This window comes from Diadema setosum, chromosome 21 (genome assembly GCF_964275005.1).
Source record: "Diadema setosum chromosome 21, eeDiaSeto1, whole genome shotgun sequence".
Lineage (NCBI taxonomy): Eukaryota > Metazoa > Echinodermata > Echinoidea > Diadematoida > Diadematidae > Diadema > Diadema setosum.
The window spans coordinates 15,767,432-15,782,868 of record NC_092705.1 but is presented as its reverse complement, the minus strand read 5'-3'; the positions used below and the strand labels follow the sequence as shown (position 1 = coordinate 15,782,868).

At 37.3% G+C, this 15,437-nt stretch overlaps 1 protein-coding gene across 1 annotated transcript in view; it reads right to left on the bottom strand.

The window, feature by feature from the left end:
* LOC140244651 (cohesin subunit SA-2-like) overlaps nucleotides 1-12,840 on the bottom strand; it is a 35,259-nt gene extending 22,419 nt beyond the window's left edge. The window contains exons 1-13 of the mRNA XM_072324271.1: nucleotides 12,743-12,840; nucleotides 9,688-9,786; nucleotides 9,264-9,282; nucleotides 8,090-8,203; nucleotides 7,384-7,557; nucleotides 6,700-6,904; nucleotides 5,998-6,223; nucleotides 4,625-4,748; nucleotides 3,799-3,977; nucleotides 3,057-3,273; nucleotides 1,924-2,038; nucleotides 1,327-1,430; nucleotides 395-490 (exon numbers count right to left, since the gene is read on the bottom strand). Of these exons, the coding sequence (XP_072180372.1) occupies nucleotides 395-490; nucleotides 1,327-1,430; nucleotides 1,924-2,038; nucleotides 3,057-3,273; nucleotides 3,799-3,977; nucleotides 4,625-4,748; nucleotides 5,998-6,223; nucleotides 6,700-6,904; nucleotides 7,384-7,557; nucleotides 8,090-8,203; nucleotides 9,264-9,282; nucleotides 9,688-9,776 (1,662 nt within the window). The 5' untranslated portion in view covers nucleotides 9,777-9,786; nucleotides 12,743-12,840. The remainder of the gene's footprint in view (nucleotides 1-394; nucleotides 491-1,326; nucleotides 1,431-1,923; nucleotides 2,039-3,056; nucleotides 3,274-3,798; nucleotides 3,978-4,624; nucleotides 4,749-5,997; nucleotides 6,224-6,699; nucleotides 6,905-7,383; nucleotides 7,558-8,089; nucleotides 8,204-9,263; nucleotides 9,283-9,687; nucleotides 9,787-12,742) is intronic.
* Nucleotides 12,841-15,437: the final 2,597 nt, after the last annotated feature.

Genomic DNA, 15,437 nt, shown 5'->3' with positions numbered 1-15,437 from the left:
ATCGAAAAGTGCAAAGGTTTCATCTAAAACTGACCATACATTCAAAAGTTTAAAAACTTAAAAGTGAAAACAATGATACTAGTAGCAACAACTGCACAAATTAGATGGGTTGATGACTTAACTTGCCTTCCATTGCCATGACAAAACAATCAAACTGCATACACAATCTGAAAAGAAGTCAGAATTCAACTATATTCCAAAAATAACTTTCTCACAAAATGAAAAAAAAAACCAACAACCTGCATCAATTGACAGATTACTATATTAGGCATACAAGTGTGGTGTAATGAATCATATCCTTACTGAGACAATCATGAAACCATTTATGCCATTACATAAACTGTGAAGCAACTCAGTGATATATCCATCGTTTTGCATCATGCACTGGTCATACCTTGGCAAGTAGTTCTGGGAGCTTGGTGATGAAATGCTCTGTGAGCTTCATTTTGTCCTCCTGCACCACCTTCTTCTCTTTACTTGTTAGAAGCGACTACAAAAACAAAAAGCATACACAATATTGCCCTGTCTCATGAGGAAATTCTGTGACAGAAAATTATGGACACTGAGGAAATCACATTCAGATATTAAGTTGGGGTACCCCATTCATACTGTCATTTAGTTTAGTTTATGTTGATACTCAGACTGGGCTCGGATCAGGCTTAACCAAATGTAACGCCTTCATCTGTGTGTGGTCTGAGTCTGGGTCAGTCCTTACTACCAGCATGACAGCAAAAGTCTGATTATGGTCTACATCTGAGTTGGGCCAGATCTAGACGCAAGCCGCAAGTACAAATATCTCTACCTGGATGTAATATGGGTTATGGTCTTGGTCTGCGTCATACTTAGTCTGGGATCAGGTCAGGCTTACTCAGTTATATGAATGCTTCCGTCTGAGTGTGGTCTGGGCTCAGGTCTAGGTCTGGCTAAATCTGAGCTCAGGCTGGACCGAAACATGATGTGGTTTCAATTCATCCTTGTAGTTTGTATGTGAGAATAATATCTATAGACATACAGCTTCTTACAAGCACATGCATAAAATTTTCTGTTACAATTTCAATATCTTGGTTTTCCCATACCCAGCAGTCAATAGAGAAACATGAGTAAATACACTGCATGTGAAATATTCGAATTACATCAATTACAATGTAAATGTTACTCAATAATTACATCATTCACATCAATGTAGACACAGATGACCATGAGAAGCCATACTCAGTTGTATTGCAATCTTTGCAAAGGAATAGAATAATGAAAGATATTGATGAACACATACAACATAAAAGTCATGGAGGGAATAAAAGGTAGATAGTAGTCAAAGCTTCTCACCTTCTTGGCAGAACCTCTCCCAATCGGAGGATGTCCAAGGGCTGCTTGCCTTACGGCGCTGACCATGATCTCAATCAATGCTGTCTCCTGGCGGTCATCAAAGGCTATGAAAACACAAATGGTCAAGCAACGAATGATCATGCACATCAACCTACATGTAATTCCTTGGAGCAATAATTACTGCAATAAACCTATTGAAAACTTTGTTCATTAATTTCTCTATAAAAAACTCAAAACTATGTTTATTATGATGCTTGGGGAAAGTAAACAAATGAATGTACAACTCAAGGCAAGCAGTACTATTTCTTTCAGTAAAAACATTTGAAGGTGAAATGCAGGATGACTGCTTGAAGTTATTTTCCTACTTCTAATTAGGGTGTATACATGCATTTCTTGCCACTTCTGTGTAAGCCTTTTTCCTTTGATGTGCAGTTAGGGACAGCTACTTCTTTTCTGAGATCTGCCCATCAAATTATTACTGCATAGTGCTGAAATGTATAAAATGAAATTGAAGTGATCACTGTGTGAATTCCCATTCTTCTGAACACTATGTACAACAGGAAGTAGAAAAGACTTTTGAGAGGAAATTCATGTTACCTTCCTCCCCTCTCCCTGGGTCTTCCAGTAAGAGTTCTGTCATGCAGTCCCAGTCTCGGATCATCTCATTGATATCCCACAGGGAGTCAACCAGGTAGGCAGCATGTTCATGGAGCTATACACATACACACACACAAAAAAGGACATGACATACATCACTATTCAGTCCCTCCTGGGTTATTTGGCCATTATTCCATTACCCTCATGTGGGCTGGCATACTATTTTCTTCCTCTTTCATGCATTTTTGGTCAAAAATCTCTGAAAATCAAGGACTTTGTATACTCCTGTGAATGACTCGTCAGCAACTTTTGAAAATCTGCCAGATTTGTGCACACAATTTCAAGTTCAGTCATATTTACCATGAAAGACCAAGGCATTTGATAATACGCTAGTCAACTGGTAATGCACTGCAGTGGCACCAGACTGTGGCAGTATTCGACTAATCGCAATCTCAATCTCATTTTTAGTCAATTATCAATTAAACACACACATGAAAAGGGATGTTTTACTCACGTTTCTCATCATTTCTGTATCGTCTAAATTATGAACACGACAACGCTATACATATATTCAAAAATTCAACTTCTCATATGATCAGATCTTCAATACATGAAAAATATAAAGATGTATTTAAAAAATGTCAAACATGTCCTTTACCTTGAGGATCATTCTAGCAAAACACATAAATATCCTACATACCATGTACGCTAAAAAAAAAAAAAAAAAAATCACAGACACAGAAGTATGAGATACATGCATTTTATATCAAAATGCATGAAAGACCAGACAATAATACTACTGGTAATGAATTTGAATCAATTTTGATCTGAGAGCCTCTGTCAAAGTACACCTCCTGTGTTATGTTTCGATTAAGATATTACAAAGAGGATTTATGTCTGAGAGCCACTTTTAACTCAAACCTCCTATATTGTGTTCAGATTAAGCTATTTAAATAATGCAGGAATAATTTTGTTGTAAAGCCACTTTCATATGCAACCACTCCAGGTCCATTGAGACAAAGTATTAAAAGAAGAAATGACATACAGAGATCACAAGAAAGATCTTTATTCAAGAAGATAGTACCACTATTCTAGAAAATGACTAGAATATGATAACAGCATCCTCGTCCTACCTCACTTTCGATGAAAAACTGGACGAGGTCTTTGATGAGGGGGGCGTTGATGTTCCTCCTCTTGGTCCTCTTCACCTTCCCGCTCTCCAGGTCCTCTCGCTTGAAGAGGCGCTCGTTGAGGAACTCCCCCGCCGCCTGGGCCACAGCCCTGCTGGAAGAGTACACCAGCTGGTAGACATTCTCACAGTCCTCCGCAGACAATATGTCCTCATTGTACCTGTACAGAAGGTCAAAGGTCACTCATTTAGATTTGTTCAAATTTAAATGGTAAGATTTAACAAAAATCAGAAGTACCGTCCATTTCTATGATGTCAAATCTAATAACTATGGAGAACAAAAATCTATTCAAAAACTGACTATAAAAACCAGTTACATGAGAGGAACACTTGAAAACTGGACCACTGTCTGCAAAGTAGCAAATGTTGGCAATATCAACAAAAAGCATAACTCGTACTGTATATGACTATGTAAGACAAGTCAGGTAGAATTTTGTATGGATTCATGTGATGAATACAAATCAATATAATTATGCACAATGATATGATGCTAGCAATTGAAAAAATGCATGAATTTTCCATGATTAAAAACTAAAACTGACCTTTAATCTCTCTTAGCATTAACAGTAAAATGTGAAATGTCTTGATGGTAGTTTGAGCGCCTGTTGCTACAGTTATGCATGTGACTTAGTGGAATACATCTTACTTTTGTGGGGATTCATACAAACTAGTGTAACAGAACTCACTTCAATATGAGTGTGACGACTTTGATGGCATTCACGGCCACGTCTGTCTCCTTGTCCAACGTCATGGTGACAACACGATCCTTGAATCGATTCGTAAACAGTTCCAGTTTGGGGACCAGTTCTGGGTTGCCATAGAGGGCATGGAGCGCCACCAGACACTTGTTGCGAACATCACCAACCTTTGAGAGTCATGGATGAACAAATGATATAACATTGTAAAACCCAAAGCATTTGCAGCAAGAAACTTTTTTGAATTACAGCTTACAGCCTTTTTCCGTGGTATGAAACTGTCACGAATTGCCACTGGCATTCAATGCATTGTGCAGATAAAAACTTTCACATGTATTCTACTTTTGCAAATCTTTGCTCCACGCGAAATTCGCAAAAGTTTCATTTGCACAAAAACTTCTGATTTTACAATATTCTCTCTGGTGTAACAAGCCACAGGATAAATGCAATTTTGCCATTTTGAAGGACTTGCTTTCCCTCCTTTTCAATGTGCAGATTTTGGTGGACATTTTTAGAGGTTGTATAAGAGAGGACTAGCATCAGTCATGAACATGGTAATAATGTCTCCAATTAGGTGAAGAGATATGACAAATATGTCCAATGTCATACAGCTTTACACTCTATAGAAACAGTATATAACATCTAACATGTAATTGCAAATCACACACTCAACTGCATGTCTTATCTATTCCTCAGGTTTGCAGTACCTACACTATGTATCTCGCCATTTATTTCAAAACCTTAGATTATCAACAGTCTCCAAAACAATAATCTGACATCTAGCTGATAAAATAACAATCATTGAAAAAGAGTATACCTTGTCGTGCAGGGTCCACCCCACATACTTGAGATAGCTGTCACTGAGAAACATCTCGCTGTAGCTCTTCATCCACACCCCAATCTCTCCCATGCAAATAGCTCTGATCTCAGGTTGGGTGTCCCTGTAGATGGTATCGAAGACACAACATTGGTCCATTAGTTGATTATTCTACACTAAGAATAATACTTATTACAAAGCGATCAATCTCACTGTTGTCATTGACACTGATAACATATATCATGCAAAGAGCACAAATATTGTTTAAAAAAGGAGAAATTTTTGTGTGCATGAAACTTTTGTAAATTTTGGGAGGAGCCAAGATTCGTGAAAGTAAAATGCACACAAAAGGTTTTGTCTACACAATACATTAAATGCAAGTGGCAATTCACTAGAGTTTCATGCCGCAAAAAAAGGCTGTCGGCTCAAAAATTTCACGCTGTGACTGTCTCTGGGTTACAGAAATTAAGTTCCAGTCATGACAGTGAAAAGCGTGTGAGAACTTCTTTTTTTTTTCTCTTTTTTTGTTGTTGTTGTTGCAATATAGCAGTAATAACTAATGCCATTGAAGAAGCTATATTTTTTTTTTCTGTAAACAGATAACAAGGCCATATCACAGGAAACAAACTGAGCAAGATTTCTTTCCAGTGACATCATGGCTAGGACAGACCATGGAATAGTAATTTTATTTGAAAAGAAAAAGCACAAAAAATCACTCTTTGGATTACAATAACTTCATATTGAGACATTGTTAATGCCTTCTAGTATCTTTATCTGATGAGTTCTTCTGATGAGTCATGCAGTTAACAGAGATGTGTATGTCTCTACATTTCATGAAATCCCTATTTCTGCCCTAAGTATATGGCTAACCATTTACAATTAGACAAGGTTCACCGCCCTCTCTCAACACAAGGGAAATATTTCCAGTCCACTTTGCTCGATTACACTAAAGGGCATTGCCACATAACTACTGGATACCGGAATTTATAACCAGAAGATAACACTTTAGCTGAATTCAGGTGATCCTGGACTCTGATCTGTTACCCTTTCTCTTGTCATTTCAGGCAACTGAGTGTTCATACTACCCTTACCAGATATCACCAGTAGACAATATTTGCTGAAATTACGGCTGGAAAATTACATTTTTTATCAGAGTACAGTGGCTTTTAACTTCAAGGAATTTGTCTGATTAATGATGCATTAACACATTGTGTACTACTTCCCTGGGTCCAAATGCCAAGGAAATCTGCAGAATGTTTTTCTCAAATTGTGAAAAGATCTAGGAGGGACAGATAGACAGACAAACGACTTGAAAACATGCCTCCTGTGTCCTTTTGGGTGGAGGCTAAATCATTCCTGTCTATCATAATTACCTGTATCTATGGACAAAGATGCCCTTGAAGATGTTATTCATCATCTGCTGAATCTCCTCCGTGTTCTCCATGATCTCCTGTCTCTTGGCCATGAGGAACTCGATGCGCTCGCTGGCCCGCTTGGAGGACTGCTTGGCCCGCTCTGCGTCGTGCTGCCGCTGCGTGTTGTCCAGGTTCACGCTCAGGTTCAGCGCCACGTTTACGAGAGCAGTCATCAGCTTCATGGCTGGAAAAGAGAAGAAGAAGAAAAAGGAGGAGGAGGAGGAGGAGGAGGAGGAGGAAAAGGAATTGAAGAAAAATCAGTAATCTCCCATTAGCATCAAGAGAATGCCTAAAAACACAGCATTTTCACACTCCATGTCACCCTCATGTATCACACAAGAGGGCACAGTCATAGTCCCATGATAATACATACTGTAGACAAACTCACTATACACGACTTATAACTTATGCTTCTAATGAACACCAATGTCCAGAAGAGCTGGTGTGTAATTTACTCCTACATATTACTTCATTTAACCACTTAATGCTAAACAGTCATTCAATCCTCTCTACGGGACTCTAATCCTTATAATACAAAACTGCTCTGAAAACTATATGTCTACACACCCTCACACACACATACACACAAAACAGTGTGTCCCTTAACCCTTTAATCCTCTAACTCTCCTACTCAGCCACGATCCTCCGATGCAAACTAACCTGCGAGGGAACTAGTGTGTCGGAAGGCCCGGACCTGAGAGTCACTGAGCCCTGTCAGGAGTGAGATAATGCTGTCCGCCATGTACTGGTCATACAGGATGCTGTACTGGCACTGCCTGACCAGCACGCTGATGAAGTCACAGAAACTACTGCGGAACTTCTTGTAAGACTGGCCTGAGATGATGAGAGGGTAGTCTCCACTCTCCTGCAGCAGAAAATAAAAAGAAAAGGAAAGAAATGAAATGTGAGCATATATGTAACGAATACTGAAATGCTAATAATCAATAATCATGGAAGAAAATTTAATCATCAGTGGGTGCGGTAACCTACAAATTTTTACATCCACTCACCCTTTGCACTTGTGCTAGTTTAATTCATATATGTTAAGTAAAATGCATCACCTTTAGTACCATAATGTGTTTCTGGGAGTGACATCTTTGCATTCCTCTCTCACACAAAGTTGACAATTTTCCATCACTGAGTGTTCGGTTTTGGTCAGTTCCTGGCGACATGGCAGATTATAAAAACATTGTATGGACTGTAGCAATGTGGCACACTGTAAACTCGTACCTACCTACCACATGAGCAGTGCAGTTCTAGTACAATACCAGGAAACACGATAATTGTTTTACGACTTTCATGGCAACCTATGATTCTGGATGAGAACTTTCAGTGGAAGCTGACCTCATCAAATTCCTCCGTCATCCTCCTGATGATGTCACTGTGCTCCATCGTGGTCATCATCTCCGCGGTAACGGTTCCCTTGCATCCCGAACTGTGGATGAAGAAGTTGATGAGGTCCAGCAGAGCCTCCTCACGGTTGTTCTTGTACGATTCAATCCAGTCGTCCACGACAGTCTGGAATAGAAGCATGCACATGATCAACAGGTCAAACATCGCATATCATGTGTCAATCAAATAAACATACATATATTGTATACTATGTACCATTTGTTTGCAACAATTTCAAACACACTAGCCAACGGTCAATCAGTACACTTTCTAATAGTTTCATTAAGTTCTTATTTCCATAGTACACACATAGGTGTACATCAAAGCTAAGTACCTTTGGAACATCCCTCACCATACATGCCAGGCAGAGGTATTACAAGTAATGCACTCTCCACCGACACAGGATTGGATAATTTTCATATTTGTGAACAAAACAGAACAGAATTCTGACATTCTTCTACAACCTTTTGTAGAAATCTACTCCTGAAATCATCCCACTGGAATCACTAAAATCCAACAACAAGAACAATGAGAACTGAAAATATCATGATATATGGCTAATGATTATTGCCAGGACAAACTTCACGCTAGATAAACAAAGCAAGATATCCGAACAGGCATTTGACTAATCAGATGGGACAGAAAATACATCAATTACCTGCAGAGCACTCTTGCCATGCCTTACGATCTCAAACATGGTGACTGGCTCGGCGCTCGTCTCAGAGTCATCATCACGACCTCGGCCCTTGAACCTTTTGGCCTTCTTGCCATGCTGGTCATAAACAGGAAAGGGATATTCAATATTAAAGACATATGATGCAATTATACTTCAAACTGAGTAGGAGGTATGAAGCATTTGATGATTCTTAAATGGCAGAGGTAAGTACTGTATGCCATATATTTTGTAAAGTGTTATTTCACAAGTCGACTGATATACATGAAGTAAAAAAAAAAAAACTTGCACAGATATTGCCACCTGTATCAGAACAGCCTAGGTGGGAAATTGATAGCCTTTGGGTTTTTTTTTTTTCTAAAATGTTTTTTTTTTCTAAAAAAACAAACAAACAACCCATATAATACTTATTTCTCATTCCATTGCTATGGTTCTAGAGAGTGAATTCAACCACTTACGGAATTGTCTTATAATTCATAACGCCCACAAAATACATGTATATGGAACATTATTTGATGTAATTTGTATACCTGAATGATTAAATACACAAAATTTGTATATACAAGGCTGCAGATTTTGTGAATCACTTTCCTGCAGTACAAGCTTATGTTCATAACAAACATTACTTTTCACCATTAACACTGCTGAGTTTTTCCCCCTAACGTGAAATGATCAGAAAGGCCATGAGCAAAGGTATTGTACTGTTATTAGGAATATACATTTAGATATTCATGGAATACAAATAGGAAAACTAGAAATACTGTGCTACTGATAGTGCTAATACTAAATGCTACTTATACAAGTACTACTATTAGCAAGACTGTAGATTACGATTATCATTATGGCAATTATGGTAACTATAATATCATGTAGGACAAGTACCCGCACATCATATTACATTTTGTAAACTATATGAAAAAAAAAAAATGCATATATTTCACTACTCACAACACAGTGTTCTTACAGCACTAAACATCCAGATTATCTATCAATCCTTGTTGATCAGTTCAACTTTTAAACAGGAGGAAAGATATATAAATTAGCATAAGATGGTCAGAACACTTGTTACATTTTAGGACAGAGCATAACGTTTTTATGAAGCGCCAGTAGATGGGATTCTTTAAGAAAAGAATTTAAAATAAAAGAGATAGATACTTACAAAACCACCTTCATCAGAGCTGTTGAGAAATGAAAATAAAGAGGACAAATTAAGTTTGCTCAAAGTGATTTCTTGCAGTGAAAGAAAAAAAAAAAACAGAGTTCACAGTGCACAGCAATATTACAAACCTTACAAAGTGTAGTATGCAAGTGTTTTCACACTCTTATACAAGATGAAAAGACTTATACAAGATGAAAAGAAAACAAGACATTTAGTTTACTGCCATACTGAAAAAATCCTAAAATATTCTATTGACAATAGGAACAGTGCAACTTACAGTGTAAAAAGTAGAGATTCTGAAAGTTGATAGATTATTGCCACTGCAGATATCAATGTTGGAAGTTATGATTATAAATGACAATAATAATAAAAGGTTTTACTGTGGAAGGATATGATTCTAGATGTCTAGATGTCGGTCACTTACTGAGTGCTCTCTGCATTGGTGAAGTCAGATTCCTGGGCAGGAGACCGGTCACCCATGTCTCGCTGCCCACCTCGCGATGCTGGCATCATTGGTGGTTGGCTGCCATTGAAGAGGAAATTATTCAATGATGTTAATTACAGAAATAATGTGAAGAAACTTATGAATTACTCATTCATACAAACTTACATCAAAAGAATTGCTTATAAATGTAACACAAATGTTAGGAAAGACATGTAATAAATCGGCATTTCAAACAATTTTAGATTTCATTTTTAATAGAAGGCATGTACTTTATTGATGCACTTTCTTGATGCATAACAGATTTACTGCACGCCCAAACACTTTATCCATCACACAATGATTTTACCTCATATTTTGTATTATAATATTTTTTGGGGAAATTGTGCCATTTACTTCAATATATTCACGTCCTTTAAAAACATGCAATTAGAATTACAGCCATATTTAAAAAAGTTTAGGTTACTGACAGTGTGTATTAACAAATTTGCCGTCTTCATTCTTACATACTCGTATCTTAATGATATCTTGCCCAAATTTCTCGGCAACTGCTGCACTCATTACTCATGTTAGAAATACATACAATACTTGGCAATTTCACAGTTTTTTCTGCTTTATATGATTGTTTTATCAAATTATTATTATGCATAAGGATTATCACATTATATTAACTAACTTTACTTGCTTAGTTGTTTTGCCTTTGGCTAGTTTTGTACTTTGTAGTGTCTTCTGTTTAACTTTGTGATGTGTGTTTGGTCTTGTCCATGTTTAACTGAGTATTATTATTACTTGGGGATTAACATTAAAGGCTTGTCTAAGCCTATGTTGATTCCTCCACTTCTCTTGATATACAGCCAAGAGCTCATTAACTTGAGTGACAGTTTGAATACCAAGAAGGAAATCAAACACTTGCTGTATTTTTCAGACTTTTGCCAGCAGATTGGGACCAACTTTGAAAACATCAAGAACTGTGAGTTGGATGAATTGTCCCAAGTCTATGCGGGTGCAAAAAACAAGAAAGGAGAATGCGAATCAATAAAGTCAATGATTTTCATTTGCTTTGCACTGAAGCACCATTTTCTGGTTTCCTGGAATGCCAACTTCATCAAAGCAGACGAATTTTCTCAAACAAGACACTCAAGGCATTGTTAAAGAAGTTGAAAGAGTGTGGAAAAGAAAGTGTGAAGCATCACCCTCCATCACTGCAGACGAAATGAAACTCATACAGACAAGTTTACATCTGAGTACAGTAAAAAGGCTGCAAGATACAGCATTTTTTTATATAAACGCTTCATTCTATTGATTAATCATGGAATGGAAAATTTGCTTGCTACGAAGCCAGAAAATTTCATTTTGCACAAGGAAGGAGATCAAGAATTCTTTACTCTTGAAGACACAAACACACAAAAAAAGTAATCTCATTCATCAACCCTTTGCAAGAACTCAAACTGCCCAAAATTCATTTGTATATGTTTGTATTAGAGAATGGAATAATTTGCCATTGAGAATTAGGTCAGCCTCAACACTATCCAACTTTAAACGTACATGTCGCATCTATCTTGAGGGAAATTTGTAAAACAAGAATTGATCAGGGAAGCTGAATTTAAAAGTATAGTAAAATAGAAAGTATCTTTCTGCAATTTCATGTGAACTATGTGCATGAGCGTTTTTGTGACACGTGTTTGTGTGATTGAATGTGTGTGTGTGCACGTGTGCTTGTGTTGCATCTGTCCTATGTAAATATGTTACTATTATACTTCTTGTTAGTATGTTTAAAACTTTAGTATGTTTTGCTTTGTTTTATATGTTTATCCGGGACCCCCTTTTTACAAGCTCTGCTTCTTTTGGGGTCCCAAACCATTCATTATTCTTAATGCTGTATCCTTTTGTAAAATGTCAAATGTTTAATGAATTGGTTAAATAAACTTGAAACTTGAAACTTGAAACTTGAAAAATAACCATCAGGGTGATGATACTGAGAGCCAAAAAGGACAAATGGACTTCATTGCCAGGAAATCTCTGATGCCAAGTCACCAACCTCAAAGGTATTATTGCCAAAACCAAACCCCAAATGTTTCTGGGTGGCACAGCTCCACAGGCCAAAAGAAAAGGTCAGTGACAAAGAAGTGGTATGAAAATTGGCAAATGAACCACTGGACAAAAACACAGTGGGAACCATGACTAAAATGCTCAGTGAAATTAGAGGGATGTTAAAATATACCACAATACCATGCCAGTAATTGCTATTGTTCGAGAGACTGGTATAGTATAGTGGTACCATCATCATCTTGATCATGAGGCGTCTACGTGGTAGAAGACTCCACCCCTGCTATTATTGAACTTATTAAGTCACCTCATCTCATGTACTAACTGCAACCAGCCCCAAAAGCGAAGCGGCTAACTGTGTTAAGGAGCGCCCAAGGTTTATAGACCACCTACTCAAGTAGAAATCTACAAACTTTCAAACACAAGCAGAACCTCCCAGTCTGAATCTGATCACCGAGTCACCTCACGTCATATCAGCACAGCCACCCACACAGGGCCAGGGCAGACTCATTTTATCATTCAGGCCTGGTGGCATCACTTGGCATGTCCTATTCGCGATTCGTCTAGCAACTACTGGCTATATTGACAGTATTGTACAAGTAACGTAGTACAATGTATCAGTAAATTTAATGTAGCGAGGATGTTCTACTTAAATTTGATGCGGGTGCCGATGTGGTTAAAATCGTAACTCAACGAAGAGCCAGGCTATTACCTGGCGTAGCGTTGCAGCGAGCGAGCTAGCTCCGCTCCCGGCTCCCCCCTATTCCCTCCTGTACAAAATACTATACAGCTATCAATAGCTCAACTACAGTACTGTACGCACGTACAAGAGGTTGTAGATTGTCTCGTAAGCTCAATCAAGAGGCATTTGAGCACGACCGATCACAATGATAGTGACATGGAATTTACGCTAATAATTCACTTTTCAACTCATGAGCTAACGTCAAACAATCTTAGAAAAATTCCAGTTCAATACATGATACAAACTTACCAGAGCGCTCGACTTTGTTGCGGGAAATCGGCAAAATATATGAGAGTTTGCCTTTTCAAAATCCACCTTTCGCGCGAGATTGTCTGCTACACAAGCTTTGTCGTGGAGTGGTGTAAAACCCTGGATTGAGTGTAACATCTAGCAAAAGACGGTGCAAAAATGTAGCTAAAAAAGGATATCATTCTTCTATATAATTAGTGGTGTTTGCTGCCCTCAACGTTGGCCAAAATACCGTGCGAGAGAGAGAGAGAGAGAGAGAGAGGGAGAGGGGGAAAAAATCATACATGTACTTATTATAACAGTGTCGGCATAACGTTTTAGATTGACTAGTATGTTAGTAGTGTAACAAAAGTGCAAGTATGTCAACAGTGTTAAAGTAAATACAAGTAAAGCAATACGTGTACTTTTACTACTACAACTGTTCACTGCGTACTTCATCATGAACTAATAAAGGTTATTTAATCATGATGACAATGATAATATTGTAATATATCAAATGGAAGAGTGTTGTTGCTACAAACCCAAGCTTCAATCACTACAGACTTGAGGGAAAATTCCTTCAGTGCTATTCTCAGAATTTTGTCCAACCCGACTGGTCATCACATCCTGTGGTCAGTCTACTCACCCTACCTCCCTAGGAGCCTAACCTCTCCCATAAACATTTCTGGATAACCTGTCTCCCCATTGTCTACCAGTGACAAGTTTCTGAATCTCCCCCATCATCCCCATCATGTAATATGTGAGTCATTGGTGTCAGTGACCCATGGATTGACAGTGGTCATTATTAACCTACTCCTTTATTTTATTATAATTTGAATCCCTCTATTTTGAATATTTGAATATTGTAGATTAAGCCCCTCCTTCTAGTATACATGTATTATAAAAGTGACTATGTGCTTAGGAAAGGAGTTCTCTCTTTCACCCTCCTTGGGTAAAGACACATAAGTGTTGGTCTCCCTTGCCATCCCTCTTTAGGGGCAATATGTGGCCGTTTGTATCATATCTTTGTTAAGCGTTATATCCTCCTGTGATTAAATAAAGAGCCTGGAATTGTATACCTTATATGAACTGGTCTCTTGGTCGTTTCTTTAGAGCGTCGAGATAACGTTTCATACCAATGTAACACCGATACGCCATCGAAGAACATCAACACTAAAATAAAGGTGTTACAATATTTTGTAACAATTTAGTGATGATGATGATGATGATGATGATAGTAGTAGTAGTAGTAGTGGTAGTAGTAGTAGTAGTAGTAGTAGTAGTAGTAGTAGTAGTAGTAATGATAATAATAATAATGATAATAATAATAATGATAATAATGATGATGATGATAATAATAATAATAATAATAATAATAATAATAATAATAATGATGATAATAATAATTAAATTAATAACTTTAAGTAATGATATCTATAATCATAATAACAGGAAGAAAAGGAAGAAGGAGAAGAAGAAGAAGAAGAAGAAGAAAGTGAGATTTGGTGGTTTAGGAAAAAATACAAGATAATATTTTACAGCTTTCAGTCCAATTTGTTTTGTTGTGTTTTAAAGAAAGAAAAGAAAAAATAAATTTTTTGTTTCATATTTCTAATATATAATATATTTCAAATTGTGATACAAAAGACATAAAATGGGACAAGACACATCTCACTAAAATATACTGGAAAAAATAGTAAGCCTATTTACGATCGTGCAGATACTACAGATTAAAAAAAAAGGAAAGAAAAAAAGGTCGTAGAGAGAGGGAGAGACTGAGTAACATGACGGATACCTACACGAAAAGTAAGTTCAAGTCTGCAGGAATTGCAGATTCCCCAGGAAATATGAGTTCTTCATAGCACTGCGGAGATTGAAAATGATTGAAAATGATTGAAACTGACCAAAATGAGCATTCATGTCAAAACAAAAGAAAAAAGATAAAAGGAGAACTTCAGTAATTTCGGTATTAATGCACAACCACGATGATGAAATAATTAAGTCATTTACACAGTAATTTGATTATGCGTACAGTACAAACATAATAGTACATGTACAAGTCAAAAGGGCATTGTTAAACTGAGTGATCATCAATGTTATTTGATATTTACACTAAAACACCTCAATAATCACTCCAAAAAGTGATGTTAATTTACGTCTAAACGCACAAAGAAATGCACTCTGAATTATCTGTAACCGTATGGGGTCAAAATGATTCCACTGTTTAAGTACGGTAATTATAAACATCAGGGCCGGTGCAGCCGGGGGGAGAGGGCTCGGTGCCCAACTTAATGGCACTAGAAAAATGTGGTTAAGTTTTTGTTCTGTTTGTTTGTTTGTTTGTTTGTTTGTTTGCTTGTCAGCTGATAAAACCCGGAAGTGGCACCAGAAATATGAACTGCCCCTCCCCCCCCCCACATTTTTGAAAACGCAGCGAAGGCCTGAACGTATATTGTATTTTGAATTAATCTCTTCGAACAGCAAGCTTTTTATTGCAGCAGACTTACGAAGTAATAGGCCTACTGTATGTGTTTTTCTTTCATACCTTGCCCCATGTTCAAATGATCGTCTTTATAGAAAAGTCCTTCCACCATTCTGATTAATGCAACTCGTTTAATTTCAACCGATCACCCTTCATGAAATTTTTGTCAATGTATACTGTTCAAAGTGAAATATTTTTCCTAAAAGCAATTTGTATGATCTCTATAGGAAAAAA